The following is a 24,083-nucleotide window of genomic DNA, read 5'->3' as shown; positions in this document are numbered from 1 at the left end:
TATAAATTGAGATTTTTTAAGATATTAATTGAAAAACAAACATTTATCTTCTGGCTGTACAAAATCTGAAGTAACTATAACTTGAGTTTTTAATACCATGTTCTGTAAAATAAATCATAAGTCCATTAAATTTAATTCCGATATCTTCTCCCGAGCTGTTTAAAGATAAAACTTCCCAGCTGTTATATATACATAACAAGAGCAAGTATTAGAGTAGTGTCGAATCTGACCCAGAGTTTATTGCAAATCCCCGAGTTTTGAGACCCCCCGAACCCAAAAAAGGTAAAAAAATTCTGTGGAAGTATGTGTTGGCATCTATTTATTTAATATCTCAGGATGGGTTAAGATTAAGAAACAAAATTTAGCACAATAGCTTGTGTGTAAGGGTCATTGATGCTATTAAGTTTTGGTGGTTAAAGGTCAAGGGGTGGGAGACAAATATGTCGTATGTATTATCTTGAGATGGGACAGACTTAATAAAGATATAGATTAATTAATAATATAAAAAGTTTTTAATAAAATAATCTCGTAACAGATGGCACCACATACAATTTTATTTATTATACTTAATATCACAATTGTTTTTAAAATCATCTCATAACAGCCACGAAAGTTACATAACTTGTTACTGGATTTTTTATTTTCTGGTAAATGATGCTTCAAAACAAGACCATATGAATTGTTAGCAGTATTTTTAAAAAAAATCGTTATAAATTTATTAATATGATGTGCAAGTCTGCATTTTCATATTGTAAAATAAATTAGTTAAAAATTAACATATGTTTATTGAAGAAAAATAGAGATGATATAACATCAAAAATAAGTCAGGAATATGTTGTAATTTTGAACTTTAATGTGTGCCTATTTTGACTAAATATATAGAGAGTTTTTACAATGAAATCTAAATTCTATTGTTTTTGAACAACAAATTCAAATGAAAACTTTCTTAGTGATAAATGATATCAAATAGTTATAGTTAAAGGGAAAAAAAGCAAATCTCAAAATACTATACAACTACAGTAGAGCGTTGAAAAGTGGAACCAATTGGGGACTGGGGTCCTTCCAGTTAATGATTTGTTCCAGTTTCCGACTTTGTACGAAAAAATATATTAACCTGTCCGATGTTCAAATTTTTCTCCGTTGCGTATCGCTTCCTGTTGAATTTTTCTCCGTTGCGTGTCGCTTCGTGTTGAATTTTCGTCGATTTTAAGCCTAACGAAAATTTTTATAATAATCATCGAGACTATCGTATCGTTAAAAATTATTTCTGCTTTTGTACAAACAAAATAAATATATTGAAGAATATAAAAAACATGAAAATTATACTTTAGAAGTAAATTTAGTATCAAAAACATTCGATTCAGCACAACACAGTCCGACTGAAAATCGTTCCACTTTCCGGCTATTCCACTTACCGACGTTCCACTTATCGACGCTCTACTGTATTTTTGTTTGTATTAACTAATCCTCTGGGAAATTCTCACAGAATGTATTTTTCAATTACAAATTGTTATTGGAGAAATAGATACAATAAGAGCATTTTTAATAGAAAATGAAACTGCAATGAAGATGAATTACAGAAACACTTATAGAGACTTACGCATTAATATTTACAATAAACCAGCAATGAGTTGTTCAACTTTCCCGACATTTAAAAGTTTGGTGGCACCATCTGTTGTCATATTTTATTTAAAATATTTTTATATTATAAAATGGTAAAAAGCTTAATTTTGAGTAGGAATGCATTTTATAAAAAATTGTAAATACTAATGAGGAGTAAAATTGTCATTAAGTCCAACCCTACTGGAGATACACGCAACCCCCATTATCTCCCACCCCCTCGATCAAAACCACCAAAATTGAATGGCATCAATCTCCCCGATAAACAAATCTCCCTGCAAGATTTCAGAAATTTTCGACAAAAAGCACAGGAGTTATTAAGCTTTAAAGAGGGTGAACGAAATCATGGTCTCCCCACACACAGAAATTACCCCCGAAATCTTTTGCATTTCTCAATGTTTCAAGGTGTCTTAAGTCTAAAAATGTAAAAATCTGTGGGGAGGTCATTTTTTTTTGTCAGATCATCACATTTTCCTCTGTATAACAGCTGGGAAAGTAAAAAGATATTGTCAAACCAGTAGTCAAGTGAAAAATGTTTTTAAATTCAAATAATGAGCCCAAACTGATAATCATCAGTTTTCATAAAATGCAACAAAACATCTCATATTTGTGTGTATTTTAATTTTTTTAAATCTGTATTTTATTAACTGAATAAAAATGTTTTGATTCTTATTCTTTTTCACCTTTTAAAAAATTCCCAATTCTTGTATCTTAATAATTAATATAAAAATTTTTAAAATATATATCTTGCTTTAATAATTATTATTATAATAGTAAAACCTTTTACCTTATTGTTACAATTTCTAATTAATAGTATATACAGGATTCCTATACACCTGAAAAGTCAGCATTATTAGCATTACATGGAAACTTAGGAAATTTGTCAAAAATTCTCAAAAGTCAGGAAATTTGCATACCTGGCTGCCACAAGAATGTGTGTCAAGTAAATAAGTACAAAAACTAGATTTCTGAAGATAAAGAGTAAAACCTACTGTAGCAAATGTTTTCTCCCTTGTTAAATAGTCATTGTCAGGTTGAAGATGTTCAAAAATAGAATGGAATGCGACGGAACAAAAAGAGTCGAAAAACAGAAAAGCTTCAGATTGGTGGATGACATTGGAGACAAAAAAAAAACTGATGTAAAATTAGGTGATGTCAAAGAGTGTCTTCAATGTGTGGGGAAGGAATCTGTTTCATTAAAGTTGATAGCCTCATCTCTAGATGCTTTGTAAATATCCAACAGTTCCAAATACGGTGAAACATTTGTAAACTGGAGAATGCAGGATTGATCAAAGAGAAGACAATAATCGAGTCAGTGACGTACATAGCTATGGCCATGATCATAAAGCCTTTATTGACAGAAGCCCAAAATTCTTTGAAGTGGAGACTGAGCCCTGATGACCTGTAGCTCTTACATATTCTGACCTGTGGTTAAATCTGATCAGTGAGGGGGACTGTGTATATACCTGGTAAGTGCTGCATGTCAGATTGATCTTTAACATCATGAAGAAGGGAGAATATGGTGAAGCTCCTTCTGAAAGTGAGAAGGAAATTATTATTTCTAGAAATCTCTTTATATAAGGCAGCAAATCTTCTATTGTACCATACACAACTGCTTTATATACTGTGCCATGTGGGGAGTAGTGGAAAATGCCAAAGTATCAGAGGAATGATGTCTCTGATGTTATTCTGTGAATAGCCATGCTCTCTGGTATAATGGACATTGATTTGAAGTTCCTTCTTCCTGTCTTGAGCATTGAAAGAATGAATGAAAGTTTGATGAACTAATGTGTTGAAGATGGCCCCTTGAAGAAATATCGGTCATGAGATGGGCTAGAATGAAAATGGGATGATATGTGGCCTTCCTGTATACTTTAGTTGAAATGAACCCATTGTGTTTTACCCTTTTTTCTGCTGGAATCTAGTTTTTGTGCTTATTTACTGCTTGACTGCAAAAGGCTTTTTGCAGGTGTTAAGAAGTAATGTGGTGTAAGGCAACATATATTATACCAGGCTTCCTTTTCTTATTGAAAAATTTTTAGAGGACACAACTAGATGTACAAATCTGTCTTTTACTTAAAAAATAAATATCTCTTCTTTTTAGATGAAATCTACTTTTTCCTCTCATTTATCAATATTAATTTATTATTTTAATGTGACAAGAAAACTATCATAAAAGATGGGATTTCTACTAGTGCCAAAAGCAAGATTTAGCACAATTAAACTAATTTTCTGGGTGTATTCTGGGTTCTGCCTGCATATTACCAATTCAGGGTGAGATGGAATTGTGATATGTGATGATGTGCAACTGGTTGCTCAATTCAAGCTATACTTTAGGGCTGTCAACAGGATTAGGATTAGGCCCTAAGCCTACTTTTTCAGGTTGCAACTGAAAAACTTTTACAGAAAATTCATAAAACCTACAATAGGCAAAAAAAATATACATAGGCATCAATTCTTAACTTACAAATGATCCTTCATAAGGCTCAAAAATTTCAGCTAAGAAAAATACCAGATTTCTCACATGCTTAACCCACTAGTGGCTATTTGTGGAACATTGGTTGGCCACCAGATCATACTTCAACAGCTTGTCACACAGCATTTTTCAGGTTTTATTCATCTAAAATGTCTAACACCTAAAAGTAGGTATCAGTTTCCTATTGAAATTCCTTCTGGGAGGATCCATCCTTGGCAAATTGTGGAGTGTTACATTGCCTTTTCCCATCAATCCAGCCATACTTACAAATTTAATTGCTTTCTTATCTGATATCATCAAATGTGTCTTCCAAAACCACCAAAAATTTTTGCATATTGCTGAACACTAGAAATTTTTATATTCGGTTACCAGAGATAATTCAGGTAGCGGCATTTCTCAATAGCCCATAGTCTGCATATCCCATGGATCTGTGAATGTGTTTATCAGGGGTATTTAATCTCAGAAGAAAAAAAAAAATATATTGTGGAATTAAAAATATATAAAATTATTTAAATTAAATTAAAATGTTTAAAACAAAGATATTGTTTCAAGGAATACCTGTTTAAAATATTATATATATATATATATATAAAACCCTAATTTGACCCTACAGACTGCCAAAAGTTTTCCTTTGTTAAACAGTACATGAAGGAAAGTAGTTTTTTCTGATTTTTGAAATTTTGTATTAATTTAGTAGTTTTCTCTTATGGACCGCTGACTTAGAGGCCAAGTTCTTAGGCAGTTTTTAAACCTTGCACAACTATATCTAATGAATTAATTTTATTTTTACACATGTAAAAAGATTTATAATCTTACAATGCACAATAACTAATAATCTAAATAATCTAACACTAAGTATTTTAAAATTTTAAAAATAGTATGTCATGTGATCACAATTTATTTTGTTTAACATTTGGACAATTAATACTAACGTTTACTTCTTTTACCGACAGTTGCAGATTAGGTTGGTTGGTTTGTGTTTTATGGCACAAAAGCCACACAGTGCCAAAAACACAAACCAATTATATACTATTTTTATGAATTTAAAATACTTATTGTTAGATTATTTGTTATTGTGCATTATAAGATAATTTTATTTTTACACATGTAAAAAGATTTATAAACTCATTAGATTAATTTTAAAACTAATACTAATCATGTGAAGAATACAGTAATATCTTGTACTTCAAATGAAATTCATTCCAGGAGGCCTTTTGAACTTTGAATCGTTCGAAGTCTGAATAATTTTTCCTGTTAGAAATAATGGAAAGTGAATTAATCTGTTCCCAGACCCAAAACAATACAAATTTGATAATCTTGAACAGCAAATATACATAATTTAAGGTAAAAATAACACAATTAAATGCTCTAATAATAAATTAAAACAATACATAAATACTGTATAATAAAAATTTCATTTACTGATCGCACACCATCGACTTTGGCATCTTAAGCATATTTGCCATATTTACCACATACGTATCACTTTCTTGCTTCTCAATAAGTTCCTTTTTCGTCTCAATCATTGATACTACAATTTTCCTCTTAGGCTTTGTTGCTTCATAATCTTTTATTTATTACACCAACGAAGTTGGCTAATAAATAAAAGTTATATTGGGTTGAATAGAAAGTTTTGGGGTATTTTTTTTACATTACTGTCATTATTTAATGTAGATGTGAGATTTAGTTAAAACAGTTGTGAAATTTAACACATTATTGCTAATGTGAGATTATATTTTTTGTCTAAAAGCTTATTTTAAACATTTTACTTCCCATCTTGTTTGAATAAAATCAAGCTGAAATTATAATAATAATAACCAAAGCCTGTTTGTGGGTGAGTTTGTAAGTTTTTTGTCTTTCTTTCTCCACAGATGGCAATACTTCATAACACATTGTATTATTTATAATTATTATTGTTGTGTCAGATTGTTGATCAGGTGGTACCATTACCATTTTTTATTTAGAATTTGCCTTATCTCATTCAAGAGACTGAAATAATATCAATGTCTATTACTCAGAAAAGACAGCAAGATTTCTCAAGGCTACAGAATTTTTGGCATGATTCCACATCTGTGACACAAATGGTGGAAGCATCTATATCGACATGTCCACCAAACCAGATCCAGAAATGCTATGTAAATGGTATATAATAATCTCCAACTAATTAAAAGAGGAGGAATAAAATCTCACGATAATATTCGTCCATAAAGGAGAAGCGACTATCCTGAAAAAATTTAACTGCAAACTGATAATTTACAGAATGATCAAATAAAAAGTTTACTTGCAAGTAAAAGATGTGACAAGAAGTTTCAAATGCTATCCCCCGTCAAATCTTCAGTAAATAAAAGTTCAAGATGTGTTTCTTGCAGAAATTTAAATATAGCTAGCTAAAGTTGTTACCAAATCTACTATTCCCAAGCAAACTTCTTTTTTTGAAGGCTCCTACAAAAAATTGTCTTAAATTAAAGAAAAAAAAAGACCGATAATTGAAGTGTTGTTGTTACAATTCATAGGAAATTATGTATAAGAATGATATGTTAACATTTTACTTCAAAAACAGTTTCATTTTTCATTTCCACTGTAATAATGGTAAACGATAATTTACCGAAGACTGCTAATATGTTGCGGATTAAACAGTATTTACATTTTTTTGTTTTTAAAATTTTTATGGTAAAAAATTATTTATAGGATGACTAATACATTTTATTATTAAGAAAATTAAACTGAAATTAGAAAGATAGTAATTCGAGAAAAACGGCACACAGTATATACAAAATTAAGTGCACTATTAAATTCAAAAATTATAACTGGATTTGCTACTGTTTTATAATCTAAAATTAAAATGAGTAGCATATATAATATATCAATATTCTAATATGAAAATTAGAATATAAAACACACATTACAAAATATAGCAAAGAAAACACAATTTTATTACATTAAGCATTTTGCATAAATTCCTACAAATTTAGTAAGCTAACTATTAAAAATAATTATTATAATAATAATAAAAATTACAAAGATTTTACATCTTAAATTAAGTAACATTAACAGATACTGTAAAGATAAAAAAAATTTGTAATTTTTAAAACACTCACAAATCTATTTTTTTTTTTTTATAATAAATACATGAAATGCTATTTTAAAAGTGCTCGGACAGTAAATAAGCAGAAAAACTGTAAATAATTTTCTTACGACTAAAAATTTATTTATTCTACAGTATCTAAAAGCTTTAAAAAATTTAATCAGCAAATAAATGTTTCAGATAAAGTACTATTATTATTTTTTTTTCCTTTTTGTTTTACAATTACAATAAAAGTATGTGGCACAACACGTAACATCACACTAAGGAATACTTTTTATGCATCTAATTTTTTTTTCTTTTTTTTTGTCTATTACTACATATATTTGTTCTAGTTCTGAAAATCAAGTGTAAATATCTAATATGAATATTTCTTTAAAACAGCATGAATTAAATCACATATACTTTTTATGTATATATATATAACGACAAATAAGCACCTTTGCACTAATTTTGAGTAAATTTAAAAACATCTGAAGACAATGTATGCAAATAAATAGTAAATTTTTTTTTCTTTTTTAAATCTCAACATGCTATTTTCTACAATAAACTGACTTAGAAATTTGTTTACTTACTTTTTTAAGATAAAATTTGATAATTCTGGTCTAAAGAATATTTTTTTTTTCTTTTTTTTGATCAAGATGACTGAAGTGACAGGAAGAAAAGTAGATGATAGATAGGCAAAGAGAGAAAAAAAGGCATTCTCTGTTTACCTGTCTTCAGCTAGATTTTAAATACAATAATTATAAATGGCATCATGAATTATATTTTGCGAGAAATCGATGCTTATAAGTCAAGATTATTCACTGCCATTTAACAATGGATCTCAAAAATACTATACATATGTCTTATTAAACATATAACATAAAAGAATATTTGATTTATCATCACTTTGAGATTTAGTTAAACAAAAACTGGCAGTGAATTTCTTGATACTATTATTCATATAGAAAAACATGATTTTTAAATACATTTCATTATTACTATCTTTTTCTTTTTCGTTAAATATAAATGTAAATAATGATGCAACAGTTTAGTAATTATAATTAAAGTTATCATTTAACAATTAAACACAAAATATCCCCAGAAATTATATACGAACAGTATTGCGAATATAAGGAAACTAGAACAACCACCATGTGTAATCACTTAAGTACATGCAAACTCTAAAACTGTTTCTACTGAAAATACTGTTGAACTTATACAAATGCCAGTATTAAAAAACATTAGATAATTACAAACTAATATAAACTTCAGTGCTTTTGTAACAATTGAAAATTTAACCATATAATAAAGTAAATTACATAAATGATAAAAGATACCAGCTTTATGCTGATATATATTAAAAACTCCCCATTTTCAAGGATATTTTTCTTCTTTATATACATTTATAATCATATCCTGAGTGTTTAGATATATTCCAAATATTTACATTATACAAGGATACACACAATGTTGAAATTCCAAGGCCCCCAGTGTGTAACATTTAAGAAGGCACTTTTCATGGAAATGGACATCATTCAAAATACAAAGTTTTTTTAAGATTAATATTATAGTGGGAATTTTTCAAAATTAATACTACAAGGAGAGATCAGATTCCAAAGACACAACCAAGACTAAATAGCTACATTTTAATCTGAAACAAATGTCGAGATGATTTGTGGAAGGAGAATGAGACGACGATTACGAGAAATCTTAATATGGACGAAGCACCAACAAAAGATTCCGTACGAAAATCAAAAACAGCTGCAATTAAATGTGTGTTAGATTGTTTTTATCTCAATACTTATTTATATACAAGAAATGTGGTTTTTTTTTCTGATGCCAAACAATCAGCTACATCGATATCTAAAGACTAGATTATGGACGACGCTGCAGTAAATTCTCTATTTACATACCTGCAGACAAAATCATTCTATATACTGTATATACAATATATTACATAGAGTGATAATTGCTTATATGAAATAGATTTGGCACCAAAAATTATTTCATACATAGAAGAATAAAATCCTAAATTAAAATATTTCTCATTAGAAAGAGTAATACCAAATTAATAGTTTTTAAACTAAAATTTATCAATTTTGTTGGCAATTAGTATTGTAAATTCCAGAAGTTAATATTTAATAATAATAATAATAATTTTGAATTTCCATGCAATTATTTTGCATATGCTTTTAAAAATAATAATAATAAACGATAATTGAAGTAAACAATTATTCTAATAATATAATCATCTAGGTTAAAGAAGTTTAAATTTTAAAGAAATTAAATAATAATGAAAAAAAAAAGAAAGAAAGAATACAAATATTCTTTCTGAATTTTAAAAATTAATTTTGATGGATACTAACCATAATTTTTTCTTTTTACTCTTATCACACAACAACAAACAAAGTTTCAACAATTATATATATATATGGTTCCTACTTGTGCAGGAACAAAACATGATATGTTTAACATCAAGATTATTTTCTAATGATTAAAAATTGTTCTAAATTATTTTTAAATCCTTTATTCAGTTAAAGGAATATTCTTGTGATGAAAACTATACCAAAACTTTGAGCATTAATCACTTCTATAAATCAGGAACAAAATACCATCATTCATTTCCTCTTGACTTTGTACTTTTCCTTGGTGACTTGAACTTTCTGATCACAGAAAATAAATTGTGAGCAGAAAAAAAGTAAAAATTACTGCAAAATTAAAAAACATCATGATCTGATGGTATTCAGATGTGTTTTCAGGCTGTTTATATAAGACTCATGAATTTTTGAGAGGAATTCAGCATCATTCTATTAAAAAATGTTATTTATTAAAAATTAAAGCTAACTAAAAATTTATTTTTAAAAAATCATATTCATTTTCATGTACTAAAATATTAAATATATATATAAAAAAAACTACCTGCAACATATAGAGAAGTGCCTCTTTCAACTGATCTCTTGTAAGGGGAGATATTCCAGACCTAACTACCTTAGAATTTTCATTGGTATTAACAGATGGTGTAACTCCATTCACAAGATGATGTGGTAGCAGTAATCCTGAAGAGGCACCTTAAGTAAAACAAAAAGCGATAATTATTTGTAATTTAAACTGATATAATGATAACAACAATAATAATAATATAAAAACATTACCAGGTGATGCTCCAATGTGAGCATTATTTGTTGACAGAATGTCTATGGGAGGATTATCTAAGAGAGGCGTTGAATTTGATAAAGTACCATTAGTTGAATTATTTGTAGTTGCAAAGGCCATTGGAGTGATAAGTGTCATCGGTTGTGAACTTGGTTGCCTTGGAATTATTTGCTGTAAATAATCACTTTAATTTATATACTTTATTTTTAATTAATAAACTTAATTAATACTTAAACAGAAAATCAATGAAAATTGTGTCATAATTTATTTAAATTTTTATCATTTTTTGTATAAGTAAATAATTCATATATAAGAGAGAAACAAAATTATTAACCTTTTTATCAATATTTTATTACTAACAATCTATTTAAAAACCCATTTATATTATTATTATTGCAAAAACAACTGACAGCATAAACCTACAATGAAATATATTGGAACACTGATTTCCTAATGAAAACTATTATCTTAAGTTTTCTAATCGAGAGCAGGTTTTTAGAGCAGAAGCATCAGAGAAGTAAAATGCCTTTCTCCAACTCTCTCTATCATTAGCTCTGGCCTTGAGAGTTGAATAACTTTGTACTACATCTTTCAGGTTGTCGATCAGTTTTATTCTTCATCTTTGCTTACTGCATCCACCTTACCTTCCTGCAAGCAGTCTCTTCCCAAGGCATGCCCCAGCCATTTTCCTTTACTTTTCCTGATTTCAAAACTACTTTGTTTCTGACTTTATTTGTCCAGATAATCTTTTGCATTTTTCTCCAAGCCCACATCTCAAATTCTTCCACTCTATCTCTTGTCCCTCTTTCTGCTCCACATAGTAGTATACTCATATATACTACTATGTGGAGCACTTCACTAGTTGCTTTCTTAATGCTATATTAAATGATCCACTTGACAATTTTCTCTGTCTAATGAATGCATCATTTTCCATTGCTATTCTTCTTTTTATCTCCCTTTCACTTATCAAGGAACCTAGATACTGGAATCCCTTTACTTGCTCTACTTCTTGTCCATCTATTTGTAATGATAACATTTTTCTGTCTTTCCCTAACCACATTACCTTAGTTTTATTCACATCGATTTTCATCCCATATTTGAGACATTCCTTTTCCGCAGCTTTCATTGATTTTCTTAGTGTTCTTGCATCCTCTGCTATCACAGCCATATCATCTGTAAAACAGATGCACTTTACAATTGTCCCCCAATCTTAACACCTTTATTTTGATCATTGATTCCTTAATTATCTCTTCCAGATATATATTGAATAGGATGAGTGACATGCAACATCCCTATCTAAATCCTTTAGTGATTGAAACCTCTTCTATTTCACCTGCCTTCACTCTCATATCACCTGTTGTCCATTATATAGATTCCATATTAGCCTTTTCTCTTTCCAATCAACTCCTTTATCTTTAAGTATTTCCATCAATTTTAGCCACATTACTTTATCAAAAGCTTTTTCAGATCCACAAAGCAAATACAGATTCCTCTGCCTTTCTTAATATATCTTTCACCCAGTTCTTAAAACAGCTATGGCATCTCTTGTGCTATAGTTCTCATTCTGAATCTATATCGCTCTTCCTCTAAAATAATCTACTTTCTCCATACAGCTTTTCTGTTAATACTCTCAGCATAATTTTAGCTTGTGCAAAATCAGACTGATTGTTCTATAGTCCTCATATCTTACTGCTTTTTTTCTATAGGGATCATTATTACCTTTAGGAAGTCTTTTGGACATTCCCCTTTATTATGTATCAAGTTACAAAGTTCAACTATTTCTTTAATACCTTCACCACCCATATCTTTAAACATTTCTATTGGAATGTTATCAATTCCACAGCTTTCCCACTCTTCATCTCTTTTATTGCTTTCACTACTTCCTCTTTCAGTATTTCTAATCCCATTCTATTGTCTTCAATCTCACTCTCATCTTTCAATCCCCAATTCTTCTGATCTCCTCAAAACACCTTTGTTGTCATCTATTTTTTCCCCATTTTTGTCCACTATCTCAATATTCTTTCTCACTTTCGCAATCCATGCTTTTGATTCTGTCATACATTATATCATGCCTTCTTATCTTTTCTAGCTTCTCTAACTCCTTGCGCTCTTCTTCTACTCATTTTTCTCTTGCTTGGTCAGTTGTTTTCCTCAATTCATTATTGAGCTCCATAATTCTTTTGTCCTATTTCACTATTATAATTTTTCCATCTTTGTCTTTCTTCTATTTTCCTTATCATTCCTTCTGTGATCCATAGTTTCTTTGTTCTTTTAGTTCTTGTTATTCCTATTACACACTTAACTGCTTCTACTAATTTCTCTTTAATTCTGGACCACCTTTCATCTATATTATGAACTCAAAATTCCTATTAACTATTGCTTTCTCCTTTCGTATATTTGACCAAAATATCATTTCTTCAAGCTTTTAAATTCATCCATATCCCATCGCTCAATTCTCCTCCCACTTTCGATTCTTTTGAGTTTACCATAACTAAGTCATGGTCAGAATCAATGTCAGCCCCTGGGTAAGTAAACAGATTCTTAATACAGTTTCTACATCAATCCATTATAAGAATGTAATCTATCTGGTATTGTTCTTTGTTTCCAGGTGTTTTCCAGGTATAAAGTCTTCTTTTATGGTTTTTAAACTAAGTTCTCATTATGATCATTTTGTTTTCTTTACAAAGTCTATGAAATTCTCCTCTTTCATTCTTTTGACCTAGCCCATATCTTCCTACAATTTTATCCTCACTTCCATCTCCTATCACCATTACACATACAATCTTTTCATCCCTCTTGGTTATTTCCTCTATCTTTGTATACACCTCTTCAATCTCAACTTCATTATGGGCACTTGTTGGCAGGTAATCACAATATCTCTTGTTTTTTCTTCGATTCTTACAATTAGTCTGTCACTTATATAGTCAGTATTACACACTATTCCTTATTTTTCTTGTGCATTGATATTGCTACACCTCTCCCCTTGAATGCATGATACAAATGTCATCATTCGTCACTTCACCACAGCCTTCCCATCTCACTTCACTCAGGCCAACTATATCCAGTTTATTTATCTCCATTTATTTCTTTAGATTTTCCAGCCCACCCAGTCTTCTTAAAGATCTAACATTCCAGATACCCACTCTCAAAATACCTTCCTTTGTATTGTGATTAAAATTAAGCTTAAGCTCAAGGGGGATTTTGCAGGCTGACAACCTGAGGAGCCCCCTTCTCCTCCTGTCAGACCAGGAACTCATTCTTTCTTCATCTGAGATCCCAATGCCATCTTCAGTTCTCATTACGCTTCTGCTCATTAAGACTAGGGAGTTAAGTAGGGCATGATAGTCCCCCATTGCTTTTCATATCCATGTCTTTAGTTTTACTATCAATGGGGAACCTGCCTATTGTTAAACCCCAAACCTACAGGACCAGGGTATCCATTTGTCCGTATAACGAAAACTATAAACAACTGAAATTAGTTTTATCTCAACTTTATATAAATAATATTCTCAAATATATGGTTATATTGTCCCTTCATTAAAATGGTGAAACAATTTTAAAAACAAAAATTGTACTAAAAACATAGGTGCAATATATTTACTGATATAGAATATTAGATAGTAGTATAATTAACAAAACAATATTAATCTTTTGCATAGCTGAGTGGATAAGATGTTCAATTACCATATGTTTCAGGTTTGAATCTTACATTTTTTTTTAAAAGTTCTCTCTAAGGTTTATTGAAATACATTATTAGTGCAATGTATTTTTTCTGTTTTTAACAACAACAAATCACTTTTTTGTAATTATAAGATTTATTTGTCATGCAATACAAAATTTCAAATTATTTTCCAGTTTTTTCAAGCATTTTATTTCTGCAACGTTATATTATATCAGCAACAGATATGGAACATAAAGTTATAACTGTCTCCTCAAATTACTGGATTGATCAATTACAAATAAAAATGAAACCTTTACTAACCAGTAACAGAATTTTAACGACAAATTCCGAACATTTTCAGCCTTGTGAGATATTCAAAATTTTAAAAATTGAAGTTTTGAACATTATCGTTCTAACATTCCAGTTTGGAATTCTGTTTCATTAAAAAAACCCGAGGCAGGCCTTGGTGAAGGCCAAAAACATTCGGATTTTGTCATTAAAGTTCTGTTACTGATTATTAAAGGTTTTGTTTTTATAAAATTACTTTCTTGTCTAGTCTTGAATTATCAGTGTAGCAACATGAGCAAGTTGAGGATATTACATAATATGAAACTGTTCAGCGACTGATTACAGTTACAATTACAATAACTAAAAAGTTCATACCATGTGACTCCCTCAACTCATACTGCTACATAAATAATACAACACTTGCAAGAGGGATTTTTGTTATTGTTTAGTCTTGCTGCACATCTATCTGGAAATAATGTTTAAAATGTTAAATTAAAATGAATAAAATAAATGTTATAACAACAAAATACTAATTTTCTTCCTTAAAATTAGAAAAATACTTCACACAATAATATACTTTAATGCAGATTAGATGGTCTTTTAAAAAAGTAAGATTTGAAAATATAAATCCATAAATGGAAAGCTAGAGCTTCTTTAAATAAGTTTCACAAAAACATTAGAAACTGCTAGAGAAAGAGTGAAATGTTTTTGTGAAACTTATTTCAACATATAGTATAATAGTTGAACACTTTATCCATTTAGCTATGTTGCTGATAACATGTCCACATAATACAATACAAAAGAACAATAAATTTTAAACTCATTTTCTTGTAAATGTTTGAGAGTTGCATTGAATGATTTTATCATGAATTACTGGAAGAATAGTACTACTTTGATATATATATATATATATCATTCATGTGCAACCCTGTAGCCATCAAGGTGCTAATTGTTGTCCCTTTGGCTTTATCAATAACTAGCAGGTAGGCCCGATGTTGCTCGGGCAAAAGTAACGATAGCGAAGATTAAGATTATTACGTTATAGTCACAAAAAAAAAGAGTAATTTCATCAACGAACTAAGTATTTCTAAAGAAAGGTCAAATTTGAAAATCGAATGTTCTAATATTGTTCGATTTTCACGACATGTTCTGATTATAATCGAACGATATAATCAATAATTTGTTTTATGCTCTCCTAATTATGCTGATATTCATGACAAAGAACATTCAAACTAAACTTGACCAGTGAAAGGATGAGAATGAACTAAGTATTAAAATGTAAATTCTCAGTAGACAGATGTCATATATTCTGTAAATTAGGATGCTATAATGGATGTTTGCCTTTATTTGAATTCCAAAGAAAATTTGTAGACATGCAAAAGGCATTATTGCATTTGTGTTTTATTAGGTGGACTGAAGGGGGATGAAATAAATAAAGCACCCAAAATACAATAATACCTTTTGCATATCTATGAATTTTTTTGGAGTTTAAATAAAGGCATTCAGTACCCTATATGGCAGACATGAACAAATGCAGCTCTTTTTGAGTTACATGCGGCTCTTGCTGAAAGTGTTAATTTCTTTTTATTATTATTATTATTATTATTATTATTACAATTTTATTTTTATAATTTTGTGAAAATATGTTTATTAAAAAAATTCAATATTTGTTTTATATTATATTTATATTATATAATAAAATCGCACGCCTTACCATACTATTCGCCAAGACAGTACAGAACTGCGGCTCCCATGCATTTTGCAAAACCTACATTTCGGCTCCCACTGAACTCTTGCTTGCCCACCCCTGCTATATGGCTTCCTCATTTACAGAACATATGGTATCTATCTTCTGAGAATTTACATAATAATCCCAGGAAGTAAATGATATTAATTTATAATATACAGTAGATTCTCATTAATCTGAACTCAGAGGAATAGCCTTAAATAGTGTGAATTAAAAGGAGATCATTTCTAGATATCATAGAACAGAACAAATTAACACCACATAGCAAGAAGAATAATCAATGAGAAATACAAAAAAAAATATTTTGTATTGCCCACGAGAAGCCATGACAAGCAAGTACCATACGACGACTATAAATTGTCATGCCAACTGATTTGAGATGTTTTTAAATTTTACTAATTTTAAATTTGATCTTTAAATTTCAAAAATGGGATGATGATGTCAATGTACTAATGTACAGTCTTGATTTGAATAAACAGGCGGAGGTACAATCAAGTTCAATTTACCAAGAAAATTTTACATGGATTTAAATAGGAATCAAATGGGAACTATAATCCAGTTCAAATTAACAAATCTACTGTATATATATTATTAGTTTTAATATCATTAGCATGTTATTTTAATATCTAGTGTACTGGGTTATCAAATATGTTGGTATGCAGCATGATCAAAAGCCTGCATCTCCAGAAGAATAATACATGCAGCCTATCAGAAATATATGAAGTTCATCCGTGATCCATACCCAGAAAAAATTGTCATTGATATTTATCAAACTCAGTAAAATTGGAGGGGGGCAATCTATGGTAGCCTCTTTGTTATTTAAGAATTAGATTAGAGAACTTAGAAGTTCTATGATTTAATTCTTTAAATTTATTTAAAAATTAAAATCAATAAGCTATTTCACTTTAACTTGTAAAAATTTTTAAATTATATATTAAAAAAATTAAGTTCAATCAATCAGTATTGCATGAACTACTATCAATTTATGTATTACTTTCCCAGCTGTTATATGTAAGAGAGGGAAAGTGTGGCAATTGGTCAAAAAAAAATTTTTATTTTTATTTTTGGAGTCAGGACCTTGAAATGTCAAGAAATGTAAAAAAATTTGGGGTTTTTTCCTATATGTATGGATGTTAGTGTGTGTGGGGGGCATGATTTTGTTCATCCACTGAAGCTTAATAACTCCTGTGCTTTTTGTCAAAAGTTTCTGAAATTTTGCAGGGAGGTTTATGTATTGGGGATTGACACTATTAAATTTTGGTGTTAAAGGTCGATAGGGTGGGGAGATAAAGGAGGAGGTGTCATATCTCAAGTAGGATTGGACTATGATGATTTTACTCGTTAGCATTTACAACTTTTTATAAAACCCATCCCTATGCTCAAAATTAAGCCTCTTGCCATTTTATAATAATTAACAAGATTTTTAAATAAAATATCATAACAGATTACAGCACCAAATGTAGCTGGGAAACAAGATCTATATAAATAGGTCTGGACATGATCCTGTGATCCTTTGCAGTAGAGCAACCATTTGGAGCTTATTGATAGAGTATACTCTACATAAGGTTCCTGTGTGAGTAAACTATATTAAAGTGTTCAAAAAGTAAAAGAATGGGTTACTGTATACCATCAAATTGTAAAAGTGAATCTTCAGATGTTAGATTATTTAAATTTCCTGCAGATAAGCAAAGAAAAGCATAATAGGTGCAGAAATGCAGACAGGATAAATGACAGTGATCATTCTAAACTGGGTAGAATTGCAGAAGTGAATGACATTGTTGACACCTTAATAGAACATGCCAATAGGAGCCAAGCATGCAATAGGTAGAGCATGCCAATAAGAGCAAAAAAGTCAAAGGAACCATACATCTACATGTGAATCTTTGCAAGATAATAGTCCCCAAACTCAGATGCATGCAATAGGATGTCACACTCTGCTAAGACTATTGCATTTAACTATTTAATATTTAGCCCATGTGATTTTGCTGGCTTTGAGTAGCCCATGACTGTTCATGAAGTACTCAATGATATAATTTTACGAGATGTGGAGGCTTGCCTCCACATGGGCACACGCTGAGATGCAAGTGATATTGAGCACCAAAGTGCATGACAACATGCTCTGCGTTGGAAAAGGCTCACTATTGCTTGCCTTAACCAACATAGAGCGTGAAGAATAGGCAGTAGTACTTGTTTAAGGTAAATACTGTTTTTGGTGAGTAGAAGTTAATGCATTTATTATTTGTTATAGACACTGACCACCATGCCTATAACATAACTTACTTGTAAGCATGATGTCCACAAGCAAGATGGTGACCAGATCTGCTGCCACTTGGATTTCCACATTTGATGTGAATATCTAGCAAAGAGTCATATGTTAGACTTTTCTTTATTCTTTACTGATAAATATTGTTAACTTGTCTGATCACCATGCTAAGTTGTCTGTTAAACATGTAATAGGCTTAGCAGTGCCTGCAGCATGACTCCATATAGCACATGGAAGTAGACTATAAGCTGATTTCAGGGGGGATATATCTTGCAAAGTGTCACATAAAGAAGTATGGTTCCTTTAACTTTTCTTTAATATTATTGCACCACTTTAGGAAATGCCTACACAGGTGATAAAACTAATGCAACTACTAATTTGATTAGTTTCAATCAAAACAGCAAATGACAAGGATGCTCTTTATTTTAAACCATTTTGATCAAGTTACATAACATTGTAATTGCATAATCATCCAAAATTATTATTAGACTGGAATCTCATTGATTTTATGTAATTTTAGTATAATGTCGTATAAAACTAACTGCTTTATTAGTCATATTTTTTTCTGTTTGTGGGGCGTTAAAGAGTCTATTCAATGTTGATTACTTTTCTCTCTTCTTCAGGATTTTTTGGAAGTAATTAATAGCATTGTTATGTAAAGATACCTAAGCCTATTAACTTCAACCTGGTTTGAATGTCATTCTAAGACCATTGTTCTGTCATCCTCCCACTTCTTCAAAGTATCTTTAATAGCAGATGGTATTAATCCTCTTTTTCAGAAGAAAACATATCTCGCTGAGTTACTTGGTGTTCTTCTATCATCAGATTAGTTTCAGGTTCCATTATGAGCTCTTCAATGTTCTTTATTTTTCACATGTGATTTTTGTTACTCCTTTAGCTGCTTGAGTCTTCTTGATTATACTGTATCTTTCTTAGATAAGATTGAACTGCATCCTACTGTACATCTGTTTGAGCCATACTGCCCAGCAACATCAGACATCTTTTGCCCACTCTCTACCTTTGCTATTGTACTCTCTACCTTTCGAAAATAAAAACTGACACAAAACTTAACGAGTGCCTGACCAACAGTCTTGTGAATACTATAAAAAAAATTCTTTCTGTCAGAAAAATAAAAGGCTGGAAATTACAAGGGAGTGTTTCAAGATTTGGAGGAATACTATCCGATCAGTATATACCAAGTTGAGCATTGATGTCAACTCGGTATATACTGATAACGATTTTGGAGCACAGAACAACCGCGCTCCAAAAAGTTTTGAATTGTTGTCTGAAGACAAGAGAAGACCAATCGGTATTCATTATTTTATGTTGCTTTTTCTTGTGTTTGTTCTGTGAGGTGTTTGTTGTCTGAACATAAAATCTTTCACGAGAGTGTTCGTTATTCGATTTGTTTGTTAACCGATCACCCACTGTATATAGATAATTAGAAAATAAATAATACTTTAATACAAAGAAATTTTATTTATTTTAAACAAAAAATATCAATAATAAGCATATTCAAGCTATATTAATTCTTAAAAATTTAATTTTCATTTATTTTGCCTTTCTTTGAGGTCACGTAATAGTTCACAATAATACAACATGTATATTTTAATTCCTCTTTTAAATCTGAGACTTCTCAACAACTATCTTTACATTACGTAAAATATTCCTTTTCTTAATATTTTGAACTCATCCTTCAGAAGCTTTAAATGACAATAAACATAGTTAACCATTGATTAAAAATTAAAAATTGGGCAATAGTATTTATGAAAATCTGGGGTAGCATTTTTGGTAAGATTTTTATATTTTTATATAAATATTGTTAACCAATTTTTAATTTTTTTTTTCAAATAAATATTGAATATCATTTAAACCTGAGATGGCAAATATAATTGAGGACATTAATAAGATTTCTCTTTGATAATGTTTCATTCATAAAAGTAATGTTTTCTGCATAAATAACACATCTAGCAAAAAAACTACTCATCTGAGAAAATTTTGCCAAAAATCAGGGATTGCATCATCAAGCTCCACGTTTCACCAAATTTGTGCATAAGGATGGATGGAAGTGAGACCCCAAATAAAAGGGAAGGTGAGAGAAGGTCACAAGAGTTCTATTTATTCATTAAGTTGTGACCATCCACCACAGACCTCGTTTTCTGCCAATCTCTTTTCACTCCATCCAAGGCGGCCTGATTGCACCATCGACTTTTTGGTTACTTGTGGCTAGTCAGCCACAAGTAACTAAAAAGTCAATGGTACAATCAGGCCTTCAGGCCCTACAAATTAGAACTGTCTAACTGTACTTTCAAGAGTGGATACATCAAAAATTGCACCTGGATCAACAGACATCTCCACCTGGATCCAAGAACATTATTGTAACTTCCTTTCTTTGACTCTGGAGTAGAGACTTTTCCTGCTGAACCCAAGAGCAAAACTCACCTGGAGATCATGAGATATCAGAACTGCATTGCAGGTATTTACTGTCACACAGACTATTTCTAAACTCACTCTGTATCACATGGTGATGGGTGCATGGGATAGATTTAAGAGTACTTTATTGGTTTAAATTGTATATAGTTATTTAACTGTTACCCAGTTCACTAGAGTGAATCACTTCCAGGTTATCTATTTCTCCTAGCCCTCCTCAATCCATTTACCCTCCAAGCCCATACAGTACTGTTCAAGCAGTAAAATGCATTGTCATAGACCACCCACATATTTATGAAAATACCATCAGCCAATACACTAAAGATTTTTATATAAATATTGTTGGCCAATTTTTAATTTTTATCAACTATTGTTGTGAATCGTGGCATTGGCTTCATCACCAAAAGACGTTTTTAACGATTTTATTAAAACATTTTTTTTGCAGAAGCATAGCCTCAAATCAAAGATCATCTCTAAGTGAAAACTGTTTTTGGATTGTAATGGAATAACCAATTACAATGCAAAAATTAACGTTAAGTTAATAAAGTTGATTAAGTTATTGTAAATGGACTTGAAGACATTTTGTATCTTTAATATATTTTTATATTTCATAGCTAATCTCGACTAGTACTTACAGTAAAATGATCAAAAAATGGTTTTTATAATAATTAATGGTTTTTATGGGATTAATGGGATATTCTTCTGTAACTGATATTCAGTCCAGGTGCTTAAAGTTCTTTCTATTTTTTCAATGATTGAATTTTGCAAGTTTTGCTTTCAAGAAGAAAATGGTTTTACTACATTTTAAATCTAGTTCTTTTTTTTAATGTATTCTATGGTGGATTCATTTATGTAAAAGCAGAGTAACCATATCTGCTGATTCTCCTTTTCAAAAATAATGTAGTATTTTAATTTTGTCTTCAGTGATTTTGATATTTTGTCACTGTAGTTTTTCATTTAGATGACATTATAGATTTATAAAGATAAAAAAATATAATTAAATATCTACTCACAAAACAATGCTGATAATCACAAAACCTATTAATATAAAATACAATGTTTTCTATCAGTGTAAGTGTATGTTCTAAAATAATGCAAGAAATTAGGAGGTAATTAAATGACTGCTAGATAGAACAGATATGGCACCACCACTATTTATTTATTTATCATAAGTTTATTATATATCATATATTATTTATCATAAGTTATTGTTTATTTTATAAGAAAACACAGTAAAGTCAATGTTTTCATTCTTCATAATCATTAAGTTTGCAAGTTTGTTTGTGTGTGTTTTTGTTTGCGCACATAATTTTCATGAATATTTTAAATATTCAAAAACAAATCTATTAAAATGAAATACTGATCTAATTATTTAATTTATGAATATGAATTTTATTAATGATTTCATATAAAATAAATAAATAGTTAAATAATCTCTAACAAATGCAGCAAACAATGAAAAAGAATTGCAATAATGATAATGTCATACTCAACAATAATTGAATAAGATTAGTAAAATGCCTACATACTATAATACATTTGTGATATAATTTTCATGCAATTTCTCACATTATTAACTAATTTTCAGTGAGAACTTAGCTTTAACCTATTTTCTAACAAAGCTAGACATATTTTTCTATTTTCAGTTTGATTTCTTTCTTTGTACAGACATGTGGTTTATACACTATAGCTTATGTTCTGGCAAACATTTGTTAATTTATATAAGAAAATTTTAATTACTTACCAATGAAAATGAATCATTTGATGTTTGAGATTCCACATTACCTCCAGGTAAATCCATTAATGAAGATGAAGTATCTACAAGTTGATTCTGACCAACACAATTTTCAAAAGCTGCAGGAGTAAGAATAGGATGAATAACTGACTCCTGCTTAGGAGAAATCCTCAAATTTAATGGTTCTATATTGGAAAGTTTTTCTAATGAAAGAAAATTACTGCTCTCCTCTATGATAGTAGCTGGACTCTTAGTGCAAATTCCTGCAACAGGCAAAGGACTCATACCTTCTTTCTGAGAATTTTCTCTCAGTCCAGAAATTATTTTTAATTTCTCTTTTAAATCATGTTCTAAGCTTTCCACTGTGGTTGGCTGAACATTATTGCCTGTTGAATTCATTGTATGATTAACATTTTTCAGTTGAGTATCTACATTTGTTTTGGATCCATCTCCAAATGAAACTTCATTTCTTTGAAGTTTTTCAATATGCTCAACAGTATTTGCAGGATTGGAAAGTAGTCTCTGTAAAATAGTTCCTGCATTATCTTTGGCTTTGGTATCATAAGATCCAGCAGAAGAAAATGAACGTGTTCGTATTAATGAATCTTGGTTTCTGTCATTTTCTAGCGAATAGATTTCTTGACTATATTGACTGACTTGTGCAAATAACGAATCAACACTAAGTGGTGTCGACTGTTTAATGGCAGAGGAATTTTTATTATCTATTCGCATAGGTGTTGGTTTAATCACTTTATCATGTCCACTTTCAGTAATAGACTTTGCAACTTTTTTTGGTTCACTTTTATCATTAACATACCTGTTGTTAACACAATTATTGGATTTCTGTAAAATAAAATATTATTCACTAATTATACAGGTTTCATTAACTCAATTATTTTAAAAATTATTAACAACAATGTATACCTAATTTATTAAAGTAAATAGCTTAAACATAACAAATATTTTTGTATTGTAAATTAATCATCATCAATACTAAGTTTCTCTTCAGAAAATTAGTTTAACAAATTTGTAATAATGGAACATCTTTCCACAGTAATAGAAAGAGGTACTGAAAAGAACAACAACAGTAACAATAAAAGTTTAAAAAATTATTTATGTCTATTATAGATTTAAGCCAGACGATCTGCCAGATTTTTCAGGCTATAATGTAACTAATTTTAATATTAAAATTAGTTATATTATAGCCTGAAAAATCCAGATAACTTGGCTTATATTAAATATTGGGTTAATTGACAATGTTAATACATATATGATTATAAATTAGAATATTAAAAATAATACAGTCTAATTTCTAAATTAAAAAATTTTAAAATAAGAATACATTTTCATTTAATATATATTTAAATAACTCGCTTTTGAAACTACACTGAATTTTAGAGCGAAATTTTTATAATAGAATATAAGTTTTCATTTAAGTTGAAACAATTCTCTATATATATCATTTCAATTAGAACTAGACTGTTTGATCTTAACATTATTCATCAGTAGAAGCATTAAAAGTAAGATATAACATGTAGAATTCTAATATTAATTGACATATGTAGATGTTAGTTGATAAATTAAAGTTATAAGGTATTATGAGATACAAATAAATATTAAAAAAAAACAAAACCAACTGTCTT

At 29.7% G+C, this 24,083-nt stretch overlaps 1 protein-coding gene across 1 annotated transcript in view; it reads right to left on the bottom strand.

The window, feature by feature from the left end:
* Positions 1–8,941: 8,941 nt before the first annotated feature.
* DCP1 (decapping protein 1) overlaps positions 8,942–24,083 on the bottom strand; it is a 55,118-nt gene continuing 39,976 nt past the window's right edge. The window contains exons 6-9 of the mRNA XM_067266686.1: positions 22,450–23,283; positions 10,316–10,487; positions 10,083–10,231; positions 8,942–9,970 (exon numbers count right to left, since the gene is read on the bottom strand). Coding sequence (XP_067122787.1) covers positions 9,890–9,970; positions 10,083–10,231; positions 10,316–10,487; positions 22,450–23,283 — 1,236 coding nt within the window. The 3' untranslated portion in view covers positions 8,942–9,889. The remainder of the gene's footprint in view (positions 9,971–10,082; positions 10,232–10,315; positions 10,488–22,449; positions 23,284–24,083) is intronic.

This window comes from Centruroides vittatus, unplaced genomic scaffold (assembly GCF_030686945.1).
Source record: "Centruroides vittatus isolate TY-2023 unplaced genomic scaffold, ASM3068694v2 contig_2818, whole genome shotgun sequence".
Lineage (NCBI taxonomy): Eukaryota > Metazoa > Arthropoda > Arachnida > Scorpiones > Buthidae > Centruroides > Centruroides vittatus.
The sequence above is the reverse complement of the archived record's forward strand: the minus strand, read 5'-3'. Positions and strand labels throughout refer to the sequence as shown.